This window comes from Eumetopias jubatus, unplaced genomic scaffold (genome assembly GCF_037043125.1).
Source record: "Eumetopias jubatus isolate StellerSeaLion01/CBP00866 unplaced genomic scaffold, mEumJub1_p1.0 scaffold_15, whole genome shotgun sequence".
Lineage (NCBI taxonomy): Eukaryota > Metazoa > Chordata > Mammalia > Carnivora > Otariidae > Eumetopias > Eumetopias jubatus.
The window spans coordinates 91302218-91324583 of NW_028274821.1; the positions used below are offsets into that span (position 1 = coordinate 91302218).

Consider the following 22366-nt stretch of genomic DNA (forward strand, 5'->3'; position numbering starts at 1 on the left):
CAAAATATTTTCCCCAAGAAACCTTGGGACAAGCATGTTCCTGTTGTTGAAACCGTTGTTAGGATGTTCGGACTCAACTGCACAGTCACATTGTATTTTAAGCACCTTCCCCTCCTTGGGCCAACAGCGAGTGAGGATAGGGTTTCATTGCCCTGGTGGTACAGACTGCGGAATCATCCAAATGGCGTTCTCTCATTCATGAATGTCATAAATATTTCCCGAGCTTGATGTCTATGCCAGGTACCACGTGATGAGCTGGGGGTTCTGCGCTGACTGGGACAGACAGGGTCCCTGCCCCCACCCCTTGACTGTGGAGGTCTGGAGGAGCAGGACAGCAAGAGGCCATGAAGGCATGTAACAGGGCCCCCAGGCTCCCTGGGGCTTGGCAAGCTCGGGGAGCCTCCCGAGGGAGTGACTCTAACCTGAGCCTAAGGAAGGAGGGGCACTGCCCCGTGGCGGGGTGGGGGCCTCAGGCAGTAAGAAGAGCACGGGTGTATCAGGTCTCCATTGCTGCGTAACGAATGCACAGTCTTAGTGGCTTAAATGGCACATTTATTATCTCAGTTTCTGTGGAGCAGGAGTCCGAGTGCTGCTTAGCCGGGTTCTCTGCTGGGGTCTCAGAGGGCAGCAATCAAGGAGAGAGCCAGGCTGCCTTCTCATCCGGAGGCTGGACAGAGGAGGAATCCGCTTCCGAGCTCCATCAGGCTGCTGGCAGAATTCCCTTCTGTGCTGCTGTATGACAGGGGGCTCTGGTTTCTCACTGGCTGGAGGCTACCCACAGGGGCCTCTCCAACACGGCAGCTTACTGGTCGTGCCAGTAAGGAGACTGTCCAGTCTTAGATCATGTCACATCATCACAGGAATGACCCGTCCTCACCTCTGCCCTCCTCTGTTGGCCCTGTTCCCACTCAAGGGGAGAGGGTTACACGAGGTGTGGACACCAGGGGAGGGAAACTGCTGGAGTCCCTCCCCTCAGTGTGCGGAGGCCCTGGGAGGGGCCACGCAGGTGAAGCTGGAGAAGGTGTGAAAGGCAGCGGGCACAAGGGGCCAGAGGGACGAAACTGGGCAGCCAGGCAGCGTGGGAAACAGCGAAGGTTCTCAGCAGTGGAGGACACCATAACATTTGTTTCAAAAAGATGGCCACTTCTGTAGGCATAAAATATAAACATCCTTCCAAGGGGTGTTCTTTCATGGGAGAGTTAACATCAGTTGCCTCCAGGAAGGGAGCACGTGGCTGGGGGGCAGGAGTGTGAACGGACTTGGGCACCTTTTGAATTCTGAACCATACAAATGTATTGCAGTCAAAAAATAAAATCGTTCATTTTATGTTAAGCAATCCCCGTGGCAGCGGTATGAAGAAGGGGCCAGGAAGAGAGCAGGGTAGCTGCGAGGATGGATTAGGACCAAAAGAAGGAAAGGGACCTCAGTAATCCAAACCCTGGAAAGCAAATGTGACTCTGAAGTACGATTTAGCACCTCTCTGCTATTAAAGCCTTTTCCTCTCAAATTTCCTGAGCCCACCGCCTCATTTCTCAGCTTCCCTCTGCCCTTAGAGACGTGGTCTGAAGCGCTCTCGGACATCAGGACCTCGGCTGTCCCTAAAGAAAGGCCATGGGTCCCCAACAGGTAGAGCCCACCTCCTTTTCATCGTTCCAATACAAAGTGCTAATTTCTCTTTCTCTAATGCATTTGATGGTCACTTCAAAGAAAATCTTCAAAGAGATTGCGTTAGAGCAAAAAAAAAGGAAAAGAGAAGAAAAAAACCCCAACATTAACTACAGAATCCTGATGGGTTATGATTGCATTACTTTTCCCCGAACGCTCTTCCCTGCTTCCTTTTCGTGCTCTAAATTACCAATTCTAGTCCCTGTGTAGCTAAATAATAATAATTATCATATAAATGAATATGCATGTGTCATCTTTATCCCTAAAAGCAAGAAAGCCTGTTTATTTTGGATGAGGGTTTGTTTTGTTTCTGAACAACCAAAGCACAAAATTCGGAGGCTCACCTCTGGCTTTTGAAATCCCGTCTCCACCGGGAAGAGATGAAAAAGGTACTGGATGCCCCTTGAAGCTCGGAAGAAATTTTAAAACAAATTAAAGGAGATATTTCTCTGCTCTGCAGGTAACAATGGCTTGGTCAGGATCAGAATCAGACTGTGAGGCCGGAAGGGGCTTCAAAGCTCCAGCCAAGCCTGTCCTTTTACGGACGGGGACCTGGGGCCTCTTGAAGCGAAGCATTCCCTGGAGGGACACTGTGCATTGGTGAGACAAGAACGGAGTGGCCAAATCACAACTCTGTGTTTGCATTTCTGTTCTGGGACTCATTACGGGACCTTGAGCAGGACACACAACCTCTGCAAGTCTTAGATTCTGCATCCCTCAACGCAGTGAGGGCAGTGCCTCCCCCACTGGGCTGCTATCAAGATCAATGAGGTCGGGCGCCTGGGTGGCTCAGTTGGTTAAGCGACTGCCTTCGGCTCGGGTCGTGATCCTGGAGTCCCGGGATCGAGTCCCACATCGGGCTCCCTGCTCGGCGGGGAGTCTGCTTCTCCCTCTGACCCTCCCCCCTCTCATGTGCTCTCTCTCTCTCTCTCATTCTCACTCTCTCAAAATAAATAATAAATAAATCTTTAAAAAAAAAAACTTTAAAAAAAAAAATCAATGAGGTCATGGATGCCACCCTCAGCCCTACAGCCCCACCAGTGGTCACCATCGACGGCATAACGACTGCAGCCTCGATGCATAGGGCCCTGTGCCCTGCAATGTGGTGCAGTGAGCAAGGAGCCAGGCAGGCACCCCACTTCCTTGGAGTCCAGACATCTAACCACCATCATCAACATAGTAATAATGATGATCACTAATGTCATTATAAGTACTAAATAAATAGAATTAAATCAACCAAGAGTATTAATTATAACATGCAATAGAGTCATACAGTACAATATAACTAGTAATAATATCACTTATAATATAACTCACTAATAACACTAATAATAAATATTATTACCATCTTGATGATGGTGGCAGCTGTTGGCAAGGACTGGGGACGCCTGGTCTCACACTGTTCACACCGCAGGTGCATTGTGCAGGGAGGCTGAGTGGACCAAACTTTTAGATAAGCTCAAGAAGGTTTATACCAGCTAAATGCATGTTTCAGAGACTATTCTAGGTCACCGAGGGCAAGTTTGGGACGTCTAGTTGAAATCACGGAGAGAACCACCATCTTTACCCCAGAAACCATGACTTAGTGACTCACAGAGATTTAAAAAAATTACATGAACAAACCAGCCCAGTCCAGCTGGATCCTGTGTCTGGATCTAGTGCCTGGATCTCTGAGGCATGAGTTCCAGGCAGTGTCTCTCCCTCACGGAACGCGCCCAGCGGCCCAACCCCATGAGGCCACGCCTCTGAATTCCAGGTTGAATGCTTACACACCAGAAACATGCAGTAACTTATGAAAATCACTTACACAAAATAACACCGTTCTGTATGTCTTAAGATTGGGTCATGGAAGGATGGGTAAAGCCTGGCCCAAAGCCAAGCGGAGGGTCTGAGTGGAGAGGCTGGGTTCGCCCACCTGCCTGGAGGACCCGTGCCTTTCTTGTTTCCCTGGTCAGCTGGGCTGCAGCTCTGGGCCTCTCCTGCACCGAGGTAGCCAGTGAAGGCCAACACTTGACCTGTGAGCAGAACAGCCAGGATATGGCAGTCCCGGCTTGAGCTCCTGGATCATGAGGTGGTTTGGTTATCGTAAGCATCTTAAAAGGAAATCTGAACTAAGCGTGGGGAGATCCTGCCAGACGGAGCATGGAGCCACCCCCACTGGGACAGCGGCTTGGCCAGGGTGTGGGTGAGTAACCCACAATCCTCAGGGCAAGTGAGAGTCCTGGGGCAGGAAGTGAAGAGTTACTGTGTTGAGAGCCACAGCTAACGACGCCGACAGTCCTGGTGCTGGTGGAACAACAGGAACTCTCAGCACACTGAGTTTGCTTCACATGTGAGGAGCGCTGTGTCCATCCAGCTCTGCCTTTTCTTTTTTTTTTTTTTTTAAGATTTTATTTTTAAGTACTCTCTACACCCAACATGGGGCTCAAACTCATGACCCCGAGATCAAAAGTCACATGCTCTACTGCATCAGCCAGGTGCCCCCTGGTTCTGCCTTTAAATGTAGCCCCATCTTGCTGGCAGGTTCCAGTCTGGGTGACTTGGGTACACTCATGCCAAAGGAGTAACACCTGATATTTGGCCAAATGGGACCAGCACTGTGAGGAAACCTTCAAAAGGGTGATCGATTGATGGGCCAGTTTTAAGAAGAGTTGATCACAGGTTGGTTGAACTGAGCATGGAGGGGGGCCGAGCCTCATTCTGCCTGCCATCCCCTCCACAGACCACCCCAGCCCCATCTCTGGAGGCTTCTGGAACAACCTGGCTCTCCCGGCTTGGTTAGTGGCCCTCATGGCCCTTCTCACAGCTGGTCCTGCTTTGGCCATGCAAGGCTGTCTCCCACTGCAGGTGGTAAGTTCAAGGCCAAGGGACCACCTTGCTTGTGGGGGGCTGAGGCAAGAGGGGAAGGGTCCCAGCAGCAAGGACCATGCAGTGCCTGTAACAGGCACTCATCTGGGGGCGGGGTGGGCTTGGGAATGGGCAACAAGACGTAAAATGAGACTATGGCTCAGTGGCCTTTCTTCTAACACTGCTAGAAGGTGGAAGTTTGCTTTCTGTACGTGGGGGTGGGAGTGGGGATAGGAGGCTTTACTTCACTGGGAGTGGGGCGGGAGGGAGGTCCTCGACAGAGGGCAGCAGGTTGGCACCTGGACAGGGACTGGGTCAAGAAAGGGCTGCCCCAGGCCTATTGGGAAGGAGACGTTGAGGCTGGCCTCTGTTGAGACTTAACCCAAGGGGCCGGGGGTGGGAGTGGGAATTGGGTCTGGAGGAGTGAGGGCTCCCCCCTCCAGGCTGGACATGGAGCCCAAGCCCTGCCTCACTTTCCTCCTATAGGACCTTAGTTCCTCCTGGCTCACTGGGCCACATGACCCCTAAACCTCACTGCCCCCATCCCAGAGGACGGGCTAGATCGGCGGGACAGTGGATAGGGAGCCTGGGGAACTGAGGGAATGTGGGGTGGGGTCCGTGGTGAGCGAGGGGGAAAGTTGGTTTTTTATTCAGAACTGAAGAGAAAGGGCAGAAGTGTTTGTATGACCACATGGAAGTATCATTTAGAACAGGGGTCAGGAAACTATGGCTCCTGGGCCTAATCTGGCCTGCTGCCTATTTGAGTAAATAAAGTTTTATTGGGACAAACCATGCCCTTTCATCTATGCACTGTGATGGCTGCTTTCATGTTACATCACAGTTGAGTAGTTGCAACATGAAACCATATGGCCCACAAAGCCTAGGACAGTTACTCTCTGGCCTTGACAGAACATTTGCCTACCCCCAATTTAGAACGGCTTCTGCACTTTGGGCACCGGCCTGTGCTGGGCAGTGGGAGACTATCATCTCACCGTGAACAACCCGAGGTCGAAGGAAAACACACTGTTTAGACCAGACTCTGAAACCCAGACCACGGTTGATCTGTGGCTCTCCTGTGATTTAGACTCACAGGGCTGAGGACGGTGACGCCCGAGCCTGCGAGAAGAGCTACTTGTTCACCAGCACTCTGGAGAGATGCCTGGGGATCTTCCCAGATTTGGGCCTCTCGATGAATTTTAAGCAAGAGAGAGAGGGAGAGTGTGGACGTGGACACGTAGGTGAATATTAAAACAATGTAAGCACACAGGCTGTGGTTCTGGGCAGGAACACACAGTGGGCACAGTCCACCCTTCTCATTCCCACGGAAAGCAGCTCGAATGCGGGGGCAGCAGCAACGGGGCAGCCACGTGAGGAATCAGAAAAGTATACAGTAGGGGCGCCTGGGTGGCTCAGTTGGTTAAGCGACTGCCTTCGGCTCAGGTCATGATCCTGGAGTCCCGGGATCGAGTCCCGCATCGGGCTCCCTGCTCAGCGGGGAGTCTGCTTCTCCCTCTGACCCTCACCCCTCTCATGTGCTCTCTCTCTCAAATAAATAAATAAATAAAATCTTAAAAAAAAAAAAAAAAGAAAGAAAAGTACACAGTAGTAGGTGAATTAGGAAAGAAGACCAGAATTCAAAATACCACCAAGCCAGCAGCCCCGGCCTGGGCTTCAGGCAGCCTTGAGACCTGACAGTGGGTGACAGGTGGGGACCGAGAGAGGCCCAGGAGGGGCCCTCATGTCCGGCTCACGCAGCGGGAGAGGGCACTCCTACAGTCAGACGGTGGGGGAGATCTCCGTGAGTTTTTCTCATACCCTAGCTTCGGGCCACCATGGTGCAGCACCAGCGACACAGGGTGCCCGCAGGTGCTGGCAGCTCTGAGGGGACAAGGGGCCCCTCCCCTGCAGTCCCCAGAGAATGGAGCAAAGCCCCATTCATTTCTCCTCTCTCTGCCCTCCTGCCACATGGCCCCAGTCTCAGGAAGCCTGTGACAGAGCGGGAAACAAAGTCCCAGCTTTCTGGCCCGAGGACCAAAAAGAGGAGCACCTGGGAACTGGAGGTTACCATGGAAATGGCAGAGAGGGCAGCTCAGGCCAGCAACCAAATGAAACTGTTATGGACTCGTGGGCTCCCCCCAAGTTGTGCGTACAAGGGTGTGACCCAGACAACTTTCTAAAGACACTGAGAGAGGAAGCAGAGCACAGACTGCTGCCCAGGCCCCGCTGAGCGGCGCACACAGCACAGAGCTGCGGAGCACCGCACAGAACTTGCAAAGGCTTTGAAGACAGAAGCAAGATGGGAACCACAACACAGAGAAGGTGGCTGGAACTTGCAGCCTGAGCCCAAATGAATCAGTGGTCTGCAAAGACAACAATACCAACATCCACCATAGGATTTACACAAGGTTGGAGTCTCACAACAAGATGAAAAATGTCTGGGATACAAAATCATGCAACACAAGGACTGCCAGGAAAAATCTCAGCTCACATGGTAAAAGACCTCAGATGTGACCACTGACGTGACTCAGTTGTTGGAGTTACCAAAGACTCTGAAGCAGCTGTTGTTTTGTTCTGTTTTTTAAGCAGGCTCCACGCCCAGTGTGGAGCTCAATGCAGGGCTCGAACTCATGACCCTGAGATCAAGACTTGAGCTGAGATCAAGACTTGGATGCTCAACCGACTGAGCCACCAGAGTTGGTATTAAGACATAGTAATAACAACGGAGCTCAAACAAGTAAATGCATGGACAAATAGAAAGTCTCACAAACAGAAGACAGCAAGAAGAACCAAGTGGAATTTTGAACACTGAGAAACAGCAATCCAAATTAAAAGCTCCCTGGATGGGCCCAACAGGAGAATGGAGACGGGAAAGGAAGGCCTCAGTGAGCCTCAAGACGCTTCAGTGCACCTCATCCGATCCATGACAGAGGGGAAAGAAACAGAGGATGGGGCCTCAGCGACCATGGAGGGAACCACAGAGCTAGTGCTCACAGCCCTGGAGGCTCAGGACACGGGGGAGAGAACGGCACAGAAGGAAATAATGGCCAAAAACTGCCCAAGTTTGGTGAAAAATGTAAACTTACAAATTCAAGGAACTCAACAAACCCCCAAAAGAATAAATCCGAATGAATCACGTATGGTGATTAAACTGCTGGAAACTGAGAACAGGGAGAACAGTGTCAGAGGAAGCCAGGGGGGAAAGGGACGCGCTACTTGGGCAGGAGTCTGGGCAGCTGCCCTTCTGCCAGACATCACATGGACCGGAAGGAAGTGGGACACCGATGTGTAAGAAGAGCGAGCTGGGGATCTAGAATTCTGAATCCAGGGACAAATATGCTTCAAGAATGAAGGCAATAAAGACATTCTGTGAGAGTTCACTGGGGTCAGAGCTGCCCAGAGTTCCAGATAGAAGGGGCCATGCACAGCGTCGTGAACGAAGAGCGATCATCAGAAATGGAAATGCCTGGATAAACAGAACAGATGGTTCTCCTTGAGTTCTTTAAAATAGGTTTGATGACCAAGAGCAAAGCTGGTAAGGCTGCCTGCCAGGGTTTTCAGTGTCCACACACAGTAAGACACAGGGCGGACATACACTCAAGGAGGGGAGGGGACTCTACTGGACATCCTGCTCCAGATGGCACAGAAGTGACTCTGAACAGACTGAGAAAAGGTAAGTCTGTATACCGTTATTACTAGATCATAGCTTGAAAAAGCTATACAGAAATATCGTTAAAAACACAAGAGATAGGGCGCCTGGGTGGCTCAGTTGGTTAAGTGACTGCCTTCGGCTCAGGTCATGATCCTGGAGTCCCGGGATCGAGTCCCGCATCGGGCTCCCTGCTCGGCAGGGAGTCTGCTTCTCCCTCTGACCCTCCCCCCCTCTCATGCTCTCTCTCTCTCTCTCTCATTCTCTCCCTCAAATAAATAAATAAAATCTTTAAAAAAAACCCACAAGAGATAAATGAAAATGGAATACTTTTAAAATGTTCAAATCATTGATAAATAGGACTGCATTAAAATTAAAACTGTTTGCTCTGTGAAAGCCACTGATCTGAGGACACCAAGACGAGCTGTGGACTAGGAGAAGATATTTGGAAATCGCACAGCCAACTCTGTTTCCTCATCTGTAAAATCAGGGAGTCATGGGGTCCACCCAACGGAGTTCCTCTGAGGATCCAAGGAGTCCGTGCGTCTAAAGCCCTCCCAGGGTGCCCATGGTTCCCGTTGCCTGCTTTCTGCCCCTCCATCCCCCTCCGTGCCCCAGGAGGCTGACCTCCACAAATGGACTGCCTCACCTGGACACACTGCCCTCTGGCTTCATTGGGTCTGGCCAAACGGGGTGATGGCAGGAGATCAGAGGATGGCAGAGGAGAGTTTGGGGTACCCCCCAGTTCTCCCTCTGCCCCTCCAGGTCCAGGAGTGTCCAGCTCCCTGTGGGGCTGGTCTCAGGTGCTTCAGCAGTGCTTATGCGTTGCCTCAACTACCCCCCACTTCCACAACCACCCTTTCCTTAAAGGCTCTCCTGTCACCCCTTGGGACAGGCCAGCTTTGTCCTGGGATCCTGATGGATACCCCAGATTCCACCTGGTTATTTGGCTCCATCCAAGGTGAAATCCATGTCCACAGACTGAACTTCACTGAGATCTGGTTTGTCTGTTTTCTCCTTTTCTGCAGGTTCCGTGCTAGGACCTGAACCCACGCCCCTCACCCTCCCTTTATCTGGTGACAGAGCCCCTCTCCCTGGGAGCCCCTGAGCCGCCGCGCACAGGGGATCTTACCTGCCTGACGCAGTCACCCTCCTTCAGGCGTTCTTGAATCAGTTTGATGAGCTGTGTGCTGGACAGTTTCTAAAGGAAAGACGACATGCAGAATGAGGGTCCCAACTCGCATACTGAGCCAAAAAGGACACGTAACTGGCAGGCCAGGGGGCTCGGTTGAGCACTGAGGAGCTGGCTGTGTGGACACAAAGGTTTCCCAGGCCCTGACTGATGTCCAGGGGCCTCTGTAAAGCCAGGGCCCACCTTGCAGCCCCCACCCCTACCCTGAGCTTCATTCTACACCAACCACCCCTTTGACAGCTCCCCACCACACGTGCACACCGACCTCCACACTTGCTTATCCTGTGCCCCCGCCCAGATGCTCCCCTCACCCCTCCTGAGTGACTCCACGCTCCCTCAGAGCCTTGGCCCAAGCGCCACCGCCTGCAGGCAGCCCTCCTTGACCCTCCCCAGGCTTGGCTGGGGGTCGCCATAATCCTCAATGGCGAACTCTGTTATTGCTCTAACCACAAGGCCTTCCAGGGGTCTGCTCACATGTCCAACTCCCCAGGAAGTCTCAAAGTTCCTGGAGGGAAGGGACCGAGTCTTACTATCTTTGTACCCCAGACAGTGTGCAGGAGGGGGCCATGATGCCCATCTCTTCCCAACTCGGCTCTCAGAGACCTCACGGTGGTAGCTTGAAATCAGCCATGGTAGGAGTACTTACACCACGGAAATGGGCGAATGCTGCAAAGATGGGCTTTTTTTCCCCAGAGAGCTGGTTGTTAAATATTGGCCAGCGCACCTCTGCCCCAGCCTCAAGTCAGCGCCAAGGAAATAGGATGCCCTTGCCAGCTGATGAGTTAATGAAACTTCATGTTCCTGAACACATTCAATAAATAGTAATAATGACCTGTTGATTATACCCTTTGTGCTGGGCACTGTGCCCAGCTACATTATTCGATGTTTACAACTCTGGACAATCTGTACTATTTTTATCACCTTTTTACAGATAAAGACACTGAGTCTCAGAGAGGTGAAGCCCCTCCCCTGGGTTATAGGAGCAGGGAGGAGCAGAGGCAGAACCTGAACCCATGCAGGGCAGCCAGAGCCCCGCCTCTTCAGCACTCTGCTCTCCCTGGGCCCAGCAAAGGCAGGTGGGGTTGGGGGAGCGGTGCGCAGATAGGAAGTTAAGGATGGCCGACCTTCTGTCTCTCTTCTGAACTTTCTCTGGCCAGAATCAACATCCTAATTTTCAAGTCTTATTTTTCTAACAAAACCTTGAATGCCCCAGAGCTGATGCCTGGAAAACCCACTCCCTCATGTCCCCTTGACCTAAGATCACTAAAAGCTGGTGCTTCTCCATAAACACCCCAATGCTTGGCCAAAGCAGACTCCCAGGCCAGCCCCGGACAGCACATCCCCAGCTATGTCAGGGCTGAACCAGCCCCCAGGAGGGGAGGGGCTCCTGCGAGGTGCAGATGAGGGTCCTTGGGTGTGCACTGGATGCACACAGAGGTGTCGGGTCCAGGTGGCAAGAAATCTACCTTACGCTCTTTTTCCCAGGCTGGGAACCCCAGAGTGGGACCATGTCAGCCTGGTGGCGGGGGGCGGGGCAATTTCCCAAAGTATCCTTAGGGCTAGTGGTGGCCCTGGTGACATTTTAGTGACACTGGAGAAGAGTCTGGATCTTTCATCCTAGAGCCAGCATCTGTAAGGGTTTGGAGACCAGATCCTGCCTCGGGAATGCTGTCATGTCCGCCTGGAGGGCTGTCGGAGCACCTAGAGAGACAGAGCCGGGACACCAGAGCCTCTCCAACAGGCCGTGCCCTGTCCGGGCTGGCTGAGAAATGGTGCACGTGGCAGAATGTGTCCATGCCTCACATCTGTTATGTCCTGACAGCGAGGGTGTGGGGAACAGAGGGTGCTCAACCACTTCTAACTATGGATGTTTGCCATGTCTCAGTGAATGGGCTTAGGTCAGCTCCCCCACAGAGCAATTCAGAGACAGGGAACAGGGCACTGGCACAGGCAGAGAAGCTGGGGGTGGGGGAACAGTCCCCAAGGGGGCTCAGCTCCTGTGCGCTCGGATCCTCCTGATCTCTCGAGGTAGGGATGCTGAGGCTGCTGGTCCGGGGAGTACACCTGGAGAACTCCTGTCTTAGAAGCAAAACTCAAGCACCCAAGAGCCCTCCCCGACATGGGAGGGTGCCTTTCTGCCCCAGCCCTATCCTCCCAGCTCTCCTGGGAAACTTCCCCCAGCTGGTGAGGGAAGGGGTCAACAGGGAGCAGCTCTTTCCTGTCCCCTCATGTCCCCTCCCGACCCCAGGCAGAGCCAGCTTCCATCCTGAGGCCCATTTCCCTTTGAGATTAGTCTCCTGTCCCTGATAACACCCATTCAGGAGGCAGCATTCAGACAGGTCTTGGGACGGGCAGGGGTGGAGGTGGAGGAGGAGATGGGGGTAGGGGAGGTGCAAGCCAGTCAAAGAACACGGGTTGAAAGGAGACAGGTCCAGGTGGGGTACAGCACCCGCCGGGGGCCTGCCTGGCAGGGGACAGGCCCATGACTTTGAGCACAGCCCATCCCGGGTGCCCCCCGCTGCTCCCCGCCTTGGCGCTGTCTCACTGCCAGCTTTGATGTGTCACGTCAGCAGCGGGGCTTCCAGGGGCGCCTCTCAGAGTCCTGCCAAACTGTCTTTGTAGGAATCAGGCTCCCTCCTCCCAGAGCTCCGCCATGCTCTCCCACCCCAGCCCCCCAAGGCCTGGCTTTGTGGGGAGACTCAGGGACAAACTGGTAAAGCCCCGTGACACCCCACTGGTCACAGAGAAGGCCCAGATCAGATGCAGGGCCCTGGCCTCTCGTCTCCCTGCTTTCTTCTCATCAAGGGCAGAATCGGCTGCATCGGCTCTTGTGTGGACCTTTCTTCTCCGGCCAGCTCCCAACGCCCACTGATCTGCCGACCTCGGAGGTGCCGTCCACCACTGAGTGGCCCGCTGGTTTGCTTCTGTGCATAGGCAGCCAGGGATGGTGGCAGGTGGAACCCTGGCTCTGCCCCCTGGGGCACCTGCCTTCACTTCTTACACCTGGGCTTCCTCACTGGGATGACACAAGCTGGCGCGGTCCCATCACCAGGCCCCACTCTCAGGGCCCCTACTGTCCCTGTGTCACCTTGGGCGGCGCTTGCTCAAGAGGCAGAGGGCGTTTTAATCTACAGTATGACTTTCCACCTGGAGCAGAGTCGGGAGGGCAACAGTTGAGATCTGGTCTGCCCAGTCCGGCCTCTTCCTCCTAGACGCGCTGCTGGTGGGGGTGGGGAGCCCGAACTTGGACTTGAGCTCACTTAAGAACTGGTCAGAGAATCTTTAAAGACAACTCTCATTTCCAAGTTCCTGCCGTGTCCAGGATTGTCAGAGCAGGTCTGGATGGAAGGCACTCACACGGTGCTGAAAAGGCAGGGCCCGGGCAACAGGCGGCAGCAGGAGGGAGAGAATGGGAGAGGAGGCCTTGAAGGAAGGGCACGCCCTTGACCACGTGCCATGCGACAGGCCCACAGAGGGGGGGGGGCCCGGAAGAGACCCTGCAGTGGGAAAGGCCGATGAACTTTACAGGGAGAATGGTCCTCGGGCTTATGGGCCCCCCTCGTGGGCCGCAGGCAGAACCTCCACAACCCTGAACCTTCCGCAAGGCCCGTTCACGCCGCCGCCTGGAGTGGCGGGCAGGGGACACGAGACAGCGGGAGGGCTCCAGCGCCACGGAACAGGAGGACATGGAGCGGCACGGCTGGAGGGGGAACGGCCGGAGAGGATGGAGGCCACCATGGGACCAGGGCAACCCCAGAAATCCTCAGCGACACTGGAGAGCCCTCCCTCCCTGTGTGTAGATGGAGGCAGGATGCGACGGCACAAGTTCTTTCCCTTGGATGTTAAAGAAAATGGTGGCCCTGGCAGCTGGGCACTTGGGTGCACTGGGCTCCACCAGATTTTAACTTTGTCAACAGAACTGAAAGGAGTAAATGACACTGGAGCTGGAAAGAACCCAGCTCTGGCTCCTTCCTGCCTGACCGGCCTTCAGAACCTGGGTCACTTATTCATTCAACAAACACAGGCTGTGGTGCCCTCATACGACAGCTGCACGCCCAAGAAACCCTGATTTGGCGATAATTGTGCTGTAAGAGTAACAACCACAATGGGAAAGGGGAGTGGCGGTTGGGGGCCCGGGGCCACAGTGGAATTCCCTAGGGAGTGTCTGAAACTCCAGCCCCACTCCCAGGGATTCAGACTAATCGAGTCTGGCAGGGCCCAGGCGAGTCTCATGTGCCACAAAGACTGAGAACTTCTGGACCAGGTGGTTTCTCGAGTGTGTGTTCTCCCTGCAGGGATTCAATAATAAAGTTCTTTAGAAATTAAAACATTCCAGAGCAATCACACCCAGCTCCTGCTGCAGAGAAATATCCTTTCACCAGGGAACCTCTTCTTCCTACCACTTCCTATGTGGTTAGAAACCCATAGCACTAGGTTTTCCCAAACTCCAGCGGGTCCTGGCCTGGGGTTAGGCTTCCAGAAGCCCTGGGCCAGAATCGAAGGAGGCCCTCACTCTCAGGCTCGTACAAGTGCAGGGTCGGCACCTGACAGCAGTAGCCTCCTTTACTTCTGTGCTCTGGGCTCCTGCGGGCCTCCCTCCTGCTCCCCACGCTGCCCCCAGGGCTCCCCTACCCAGCGTTTGTGACAGCGAATGGGGCGGGCTTAGGGAGCGGATCAGAGTGGGCAGATGAGGGAAAAGACGCGACAAAACAGGATAAACTGAGAACGAAGGTGGCCTTGGTCAAGGTGGAGAGGAGACGAGAGACACCCTGTCGAGGTTACACCCAGAGTGCCCTGAGGCCGGGCAGAGTGGGCAAGGGGCTGGAGGACCACGAGAAAGGTGTCTGCTCAGGGAGACCTGATACCAAAGAAAGACTAGTGAGTTTTCTAAGTGTGAGCCCCTGAACCTTGCAGCCCGTCCGCTCTTCCAGCCGCGAGCGAGTGCCTGGGACTCAGTCACTGCTCAGAGGATGCTTCGGGGGGTGAGTGCATTAGCCAAGCTGCCAACGGCACGAGGCCTCCGAGCCCCTTAGCTTGGACACCCCCACCTCCCCCGGAGTTCCCAGGGGCCAGGAGAAGGAGTTCACCTTTGGGTCTCCCATGGATGGCACTGCAGGAAGAGTGCGTGGCACACAGGAGGGGACAAGGAAGTATTTGGGGAACCGTCTGGAAATGCCTAAAATGAGGTGGTCTTGGTTAACACCAGCAACGCAAGAGAATTCCGAGTAGGAGGGCAGAGCCGAGATGAGCAGGAGAAGATCAGGGATGTGAAGGTATTATCGCTACTTGCAAAAAGAGCTGTAAAAGGCTCCAGATCCGCAGGCGATTTAGAGACGACCCTTCACGAGAGGCCATGTCTGGCGACAGCCACCTGTGGCCAGGCCACACGCAGCCGCCCGACGTGCACCCCTGCCGGCTCTTCGGAACCTTTTACTCCTTGATCATACTCCTGATGGCCTTGCCTTTCATCTTCCCTCCCCCGTGCTTCCGAACCAGGGAACCCCAACCAGACACCCTTGAAAGCACTTCGATGTGGTCTGAAATATGCGGATAATTAGCGTAATGAAACCCAGGAGGAATTTCCTTAAAATCCTCCCCTCTGCTGAATTTGATAAACCTGATAAAAGCATCTTTACCCTAGAAATAAGCCTGCCTCCCCCGCCCCGAAAAGCTATCTGAAAATGAGATAACCACTTTCTTTCTAAAACCGTATTCCCACCCCGAATGCTGGTATCCCCCCAGCCATAAGCACACACCAGTTCCTTGCAAGACTGCAGGGCCGGGGAGCAAGCGGGGCATCACTTGTTCCCCCTGAGAGTCCCCACCAGGCAATGGGGGGCAGGGAGTGTTCTGGATTGAGCATATTTAGAGTCGGTGCACCGTGGCAGTGGCTGACCTTGCTGAATGAGGTCTTCCTTCCATCAGGTTGTGGTAACCGGCAAACCTGGGGTTGGGAGTCCCACGCCTCATCCCTGAGAACTGCCCCCGTCCTGCCAGGGCCCTCCCAGCCATGTCGGTGCCCCGGTGGCCTTGCCAAGCCCACCACCCTTCACCAGAGCTGCCCGGGCCCCGGGGACACCTGACCAGCTGGCCTGGGCAGAGCCCCTTCCCTGAGGCCTTGGCACTGCTTCTGTTGGGGGCTGGAAGCAGGGAACAGGGTGGAGGCCAAGAAGGACAGAAGAGAAACCTCAGGATGGAAATACAAGATGAAGGAGCCTCAAAGAGGCAGAGAGTGGCCCCTGGTGGTGCCCAATTCTGGCTGCAGAGCCAAGGAGGAAGGTGCTGCTTCCATCCATCCGGCCCTCAGGCACCACTGTGGCCCCCCTCCCCTGCCCACACACACTTCAACTGCTGGCCGGGCTCCGGGTTAGGCCTGAATCTGCCTGAGCCCTGGGCCGTTACTTAACCTCCACAGGCCGGGGAGGCCGGCATGCCCACACTGTGCATGGAGGTCACAGAAGTCATGGAGCTTACAAGGTGAGGAGGGAGGCCTGGAAAGCACTCAGCAAACACAGAGATTCCTACCCTTCTCAGCCGGCTTCCCTTACAAACAGGAGGAAGCCAAAGTCTCCATAAAGAATGCCCAAGAGGGCACGTCCCTGCTACTGTGGTCTGAATGCCTGTGTCCCCCAAATGCATATGCTGAATCTTAACCTTTGAGGTGATAGTATTGTGCTGGGGGTGATTGGGGAGGTGATTCAGTCATAAGAGCGGAAACCTAGTGAATGGGATTAATTAGTGCCCTTAAAAAAGAGACCCCAGAGAGCGCCCTTGCCCTCTCCACCACGTGAGGACACAGCAAGCAGGTGGCCTACCCCAGACACTGCCTCTGCTGGAGGCATGACCTCAGACTCCCAGACCCCATAACTGGGACAAATCAATCCTGTGCTGCCGAGCCACCCAGTCTGGGGTAGTGTGTGATTGCCACCCAAATGGACTAAGAAATCCGCCTATAGTCCAGAGGAGATTATGAAGAAACATTTCGAAGTTTCTGTGTGTATTAAAGAGAAACAGCATAATCAAGCTCTATATTTCCTATTTAAAAAAATTTTAAAATATGGGGTTAGTGAAATTTTAGGAACAGAACACCCAATGCCCTGGGATGCCACCCACAGCTATGTGTAAGCGAGACAGAGGGGACAGGGAGGGCGGCCCTAGCACCACAGAGTGCCACAGAGTACCACGGACGGCAGGAGGAAGCCCCAAGGTGCAGCATGCTGGTCTTTCCATGGCAGAGACAGCTGGAGGACTGCCCTTAAACCCCGTGCCCGTCTGGATGGGGGCTCCATCATCTGTGGATGGAGTCCCTGCCCCTGGGCACCCACGTGATGGGGCTGACCCTGGAAAGGAGTGAGCCCAGGTCACTCCATCAGCACAGAGCGGCTTCCTCGCTCTATGAATGATCCTTTCTGCCACAAAGCCCTCGCCTCCACCCCCACCAGGACGCACCCTACTTGAGAACTGTTTCCTCCCTTCCATCGCACCGTGCCTCTACCTCATCTTACCCTAGCATCTCCCTCACTTAATCCACAAGGAAATGGAAACTAGCAGGGGGCGTGGGGAGAGGGGGGAGCAGTGGAAGCTGTCACCCCGTCTCACCTTCCTGCCCGCCACCCCTCCCCCCCCAGCCCCCAGGGCCAGTCCCACCTTCATTTTCTGATAATGCTTCCCGGCAACCTCATCCAGCGAGGAAAATTCTCTGGCTATCAGGTTCTCCGCCGTGACGAGATTGCTGCTCAGATGTTTGCACAGCCACATTGCCTGAAGAGAGGAAAGAGGACAAGAGCGTTTTAGGGAAAGCTGTAATGGAGGGCACTCCATTCAAATGCCCAGGTCCTTCCACATTCGACTAGAAAAGGCTGGAAGCATAATGATTTCCGGGGGGAAGGAGGCCACCAAGGGGGACAAGCCCCTAGGGTCCCTCCCAGCCCGAGAATGCCACTTGAATGCCCTCTCTCCTTCCAGCAGCCAGTGACTACTAGAAAACCTACAGACAGGCCAGGTGTGTAGCCGCCCTGGGCATGCCTGTCCCAGCTCTGCGGGCCTCGGAAGGTTTACAACAGGAAATGAGGGATAGGACCTAAACATGGGGCCCAGGCATACTCGTTCATTTTTCCTTAGATCGGGACATGACCTGGTCTAGCCAAATTAATGTTTCATTCGTTAATGGCTATGTATACTCTACAGGGATGAATACCTTTTAGGGAATAAGAATGCAATAAAATGCTCTTAATGCCAAGATTATACTGATGACCATTTCAGCATCAGGATGAGTCAGAAGGCCCTTAAGTCCCCCAGGGCAAGTATGAACCTTAATTCTCTCTGTTGCTCGTGTTGGCAGATGTCAGTGATGACAGCCCTTTAGGGCTCTGTCTGGATTTTACTGTGTGTCATCTTCCTGCAAAATTAGAGTCTGTGTATCCCCAGGCAGCGGTCAGAGGCAGGGATAGCGAATTCACCAAAAGGCTTGTAGGTCAAACACCAGCCAAGCGCTGTGGGCCCTGACCTCACCAGGAGGCAAAGTCGACTGCCTCAGCCAAGCTGGGCCTTGATGAGAGTTGTCTGTGTTCACGACGCTTCAGGAACTCTACACAGCAAATTCGCCAGAGGCCAGGGCAGAGCTGGAACTGGGGGTAAGCGCAGTGGGCCCAGAGTGCCGAACATCTCAAAGACAAAGGCCCTTTGCCGAGGAGACCCCTCACCCTGAGTGACCTGACTTGGCCTTAATATGGCTTGGAAGCCTGTCTGTCTAGTGCAGAGGCTACCACCTCAGGAGCGGCTTCTACAGGCTCCCTGGGCCTTTCCCCAGGAGATTCTGATCAGGCAGGTCTGGAGGGAAGTCCAGAACCTGCATCTTCCAAAGCACCTGGTCATGCTTCTGGCTGCCAGCCTTGGGAGCCCCTGGTTTCTACAGTGAAACAGGAGACCGGAGTGAGAGCTGGCAGCCTGATCCTGAGAAGCACAATAGAAAAACTAGAGACTGACAAGCAGAAGGATAGAGGGATGGACAGATGGGTGGACAGAGAGACAGACAGAATGCTAGGATATAAATGATACCAGAGCAAAGCAGATGCAGGTCAGCTTGGGTAAGGCTCAGCCATCTTAATTCTTTTTCTGAATAAAGCGAAGTGTCAGCTCATCAAGGACGAGGTAACTGATGTTCACTAGCCAGGCTCTTAAAAGACAGAGTTCCATCTCAGATAACTGCAATTTTCACAAGTTTTGACACTTACAACTTCACAAGTTTTGAAACTGCAGCAGGAGGAGACGCATCAGCGTCAGGACTGGGGTTGTCTCCAAGGAAAGACAAGGAAGGGTGGGGTGGGATGAGGTATTTGCTGTACCTTTAAAGTCGAGAGAGAATCATCAAAGCAAATATGGCCAAATGATAAATTCTGTAAAATCTGGGAGTCGGGTACGTGAGTATCTATAGTGCAGTTTCTATGCCTTTCGGACTGAACTATTTCATAATTAAAACATTAAGAATGATTCTGAAGAGTCCGTGTCAAAAGTCTCTCGACTCTGCTCTGCTTCTAGAAATGTATGCTAAGGATGTGAACTAAGGGTGTGCGAGGATGGTGTCCGTGCAGCCCGAGAACACCCTGGAAGGTATATCCCAACTGCCAAAATAATGCTCCCCCCTAGATGGCCGAGGGATGATACTTTTGTGTTCTGAGCTTTCTAGGTTTTCTACTAGCGTGCATGCCACTTCTCGTAATAAGAAAATAAGTTAAGAAGCAGGAGAGGGGAAGAATGAAGCAAAGCTCAGTGGTGTTCAAAACCCACTGAGGGGCAGCCTCATTCCAGCTCTGCAGGTAAATGAGATATTACGGTATTACAACACTTAATATGATGCACTTACTATGGTTGTTTTCCCCGAGGCGGGTGGACCTAATATCACAATCTTCGGCACTGTGGAAGAGAAAGATTTGAATGTCACCGCCCGCTATGACAGAGCAACCCCCCGGGCCTGCGGTGCTCAGGGGGCATTCATCCCCTTCCTCTCCCAGATTTCATTTTCTGTTAGTGACACGGTCGTTTGTAACCCAGGGGCTCTGAGATGCTCTCACCATCGAATGTACTCTCTATGTTTAGAGAAGTAAGTGATCACTGAGATGGTTTATTTTTCTGTCTCCAAGGGGACATGGACACGGTAACTTATTTGCCAAACTAATAAATATCAGGAACAATTGGGATTTCAAACACCATAAAGCATTTTAAACAGGGACTTTGTCTTGGGGACACGCTCTCAAATAAAGCTGTATTTTATGTAAATAGATCTTTCAAGCTATATATATATATATGCTTTTTTTATTTAGCAAATTGTATTCCCCATCATTTTACAGAGGGAAATAATGGGGAAAAGCCTGGAATGTATAGGCCAGATTTATAAAACCCCAGATAGGAAAAGTCTTTGTTTTCAAATGTGGGCATTTCTATGCAAATGGCTTGCTTCCATGGGAGACTTCAGGCTCGAAGTCTCGGGAAGGTTGTTGGCCCCACAGAATTCCTAAAGCGGCTTCTGGACAACTGAGTAGGTGCTGGCCCACTGGAAAAGGCCAGACCAGCAGATTTGGAAAAGCGCTGGAAGGCTTGTGATCTTGGGTCAAAACAGGAATCAGAACGTGGTGTCTGGAAACATGAATCCATGCTGATTCCTCTGAGTGCCACCTTGACTGAGCCATGCCGCACCCCCACCCCTAAATGCGGGGAACCAGGAGCACGGAACGGACGTTGGGAAAGCAGAACTATCCCCTCACCGCTGTTGGCCTGACCCTTGAGCCAAGGGGACGATGAACAGGTGTATACTCCCACTTACTTCAGCCTCTGATATCTATATGCAGAGCCCGTTCCTGCCAGGCCACTGGAAGGGGACCTCGTCCAAGCAGGGGACAAAGGACACACATGATCTTTTAGTTTGGAACTGGACCCAGAGAAGGAGCTAGTGTCCATTTGGCCCATGACTTAATCATCAGCACACCAATGACTCAGCCAGGCTGAGTGGGTGTAAATATAGACCTTTGTCCAGATGCACAGCACCTTCTCGTTTTCAGGAAAAACATGGAGGGAAGGTTTCAGATGATTCACTGATTCACTCATGGAGCACCTCGTCCTTGCTCGGCACGGGGAGGGATGCTGCCAAGCAAAGCAAGGTGGAGCACGGGTGAGTGCGTTAGATGGAAACAGAAGGGGAGCGGCTAGCCTCCGTGCCCGTCCCCGACGGGGGCACTGCCCTCTCCTCGAGAACATGACAGCCTGGACACATATCATGGCTTTCCATTGCTTCTTTGATTTTTATGTGTCCCCAACTAATTGCTTTAGAGCACTGTTGTTTCCTACGTTTCTAAACACTTATAAACCTGGTCCATAGCCCCAGTGATGTGTGAACTTGCTTCTTGGAAGCCCCAAGTCTTTCCCGTTGGTGGTGATGTGAATCAGGGATGTAGGGGCAGGAGGGCTGTGGACAAGGCAGCACCAGGGGCGCCTCCTCCAGCCCGGGCTAATGCTGCCACGCTCCAGCTCAGCAAACCTCTGCATGCTCTTTCCTCTCCAAGGCAGGTTCAGCTGGGGTGCTTCGCGGACACAGCTTCCAATATTCTGCGGGCCAAAGCCACAGGAAGGGAGCAGCAGGGGGACTGGCCCGGCTCCCGTGCCCTTTGCCCAGCGGCCTCTCTGGGACTCTAGCCACAGGCCTCTGCTCAAGCTCCTCAAAACTCAGGCCAGACCCAATGGGACGCAGGGCCTGCGGAGCCCAAGGAGAAGGGGCTGCACCTCGACAAGAACATCTGGGCAATGAGTTGACTCCCAAGGCAGGCGTTCATCTTGACAAAGTTGCAGGGCTCAAAGGCTGCTGAGGAAACCCTCCCCTTCCCGGCTCCAATAAGTGGCACCCAAATCGTACACATCTCTGAAAATGCTTTAAAAGGGGAACATTCACGGCCTTTCTCCCCACCTAATTTCTTGCACACATTTATGTGATTAATTTTAGTTTCTTAAAATCTAACACCTTGAAACTCCAGCTCTGCTCATGAGTAATTATTTATAAACAGTGTCATAAAAGGCTGCTTGACTGCCAAGAGTAATCAACTTCTTCAAACCACTTCAAAGGAAATCAAAAAACCTTTCCATCCACAGATCCTTTTGAGGTTTAACTAGGAGCATGATTTAAAATTCACAAGAAAACCCTTAGGTATTGGAGCTCTAATACACAGCTTTCTTGGACAAACGTTTGATAAAAAACGCAACATACCATTATATACACCATCACCTGCTTTAATATTGCCCAGGGCTACTGTAAATGCTCACTTTGTACTAAATCTGCTTTTCTCGAGGCGAAGGGGCTGCCAGCCATGTGCCGGGGGCTCCCCTCATTCCCTCCTGTACATGTTCACTGGGATGAGTCTGGAGCCTTCTCTCCCTCTACACTAGCCACTGGCCATGTGAGCCACTGCCCACACCACATCATGCCCAGTAAGCAGAAGCACTGAGCGCCCAGTTTCCAGTAAACACAGGCCCCTGGAAGGAGGTGAGACAACCTTACTCACTGACCCAGGGCAGTGGAAATGCTCACTGGACTTCAGAGGGCCTCCCCTTGTCCACTGTCTTCTTCCAGAACACACAAGGGTGGGGTTAAACTGTTCTTGGCTTCCTCCACCCCAAACAAACTCATGAAAGCATGCTCTTTTGCCCAGCCTCCCCTCGTTCCCCCATGTTTTGCTTCACTTGTTGGCAGAAGCCTGGGCACGGGAGGTGGGGGGACCCGCAGATGTCCCTCTCTGCTCTTCACTTAGTGGTTGGGACTTGAGCAAAAAGGGCAAAGATGTTCCAACAACCATAAGAGCGGCCAGCCAAGGCCTGGGAGAGGCAGTGGAGGGCTCCCAAAAGTGTGGTTACTGGGATCCAATACGTCTACTCCCTGAGAGAGTATCGGGCCCAAAACCCCGACTCCAGCTCTTGAGGAGGCCAGGAGGCCAGCCCCAGCTACAGCCAGACGAGGCAGGTCTGAGTTCTTCACC

The 22366-nt window shown here is 53.2% G+C and overlaps 1 protein-coding gene across 3 annotated transcripts in view; it reads right to left on the reverse strand.

Annotated features, from left to right (window-relative positions):
* The window catches only part of AK8 (adenylate kinase 8), a 118024-nt gene that overhangs the window by 90933 nt on the left and 4725 nt on the right, over positions 1-22366 (reverse strand). Inside the window, exons 3-6 of one of the 3 annotated variants that reach the window (XM_028090578.2) lie at positions 19213-19262; positions 16998-17111; positions 12050-12060; positions 9291-9348 (exon numbers count right to left, since the gene is read on the reverse strand). In XM_028090578.2, the coding sequence (XP_027946379.1) occupies positions 9291-9348; positions 12050-12060; positions 16998-17111; positions 19213-19262 (233 nt within the window). Of the gene's footprint in view, positions 1-9290; positions 9360-12049; positions 12061-16997; positions 17112-19212; positions 19263-22366 lie in introns of all 3 variants that reach the window. The other 2 variants (XM_028090577.2, XM_088018879.1) reach the window with 2 other exon arrangements.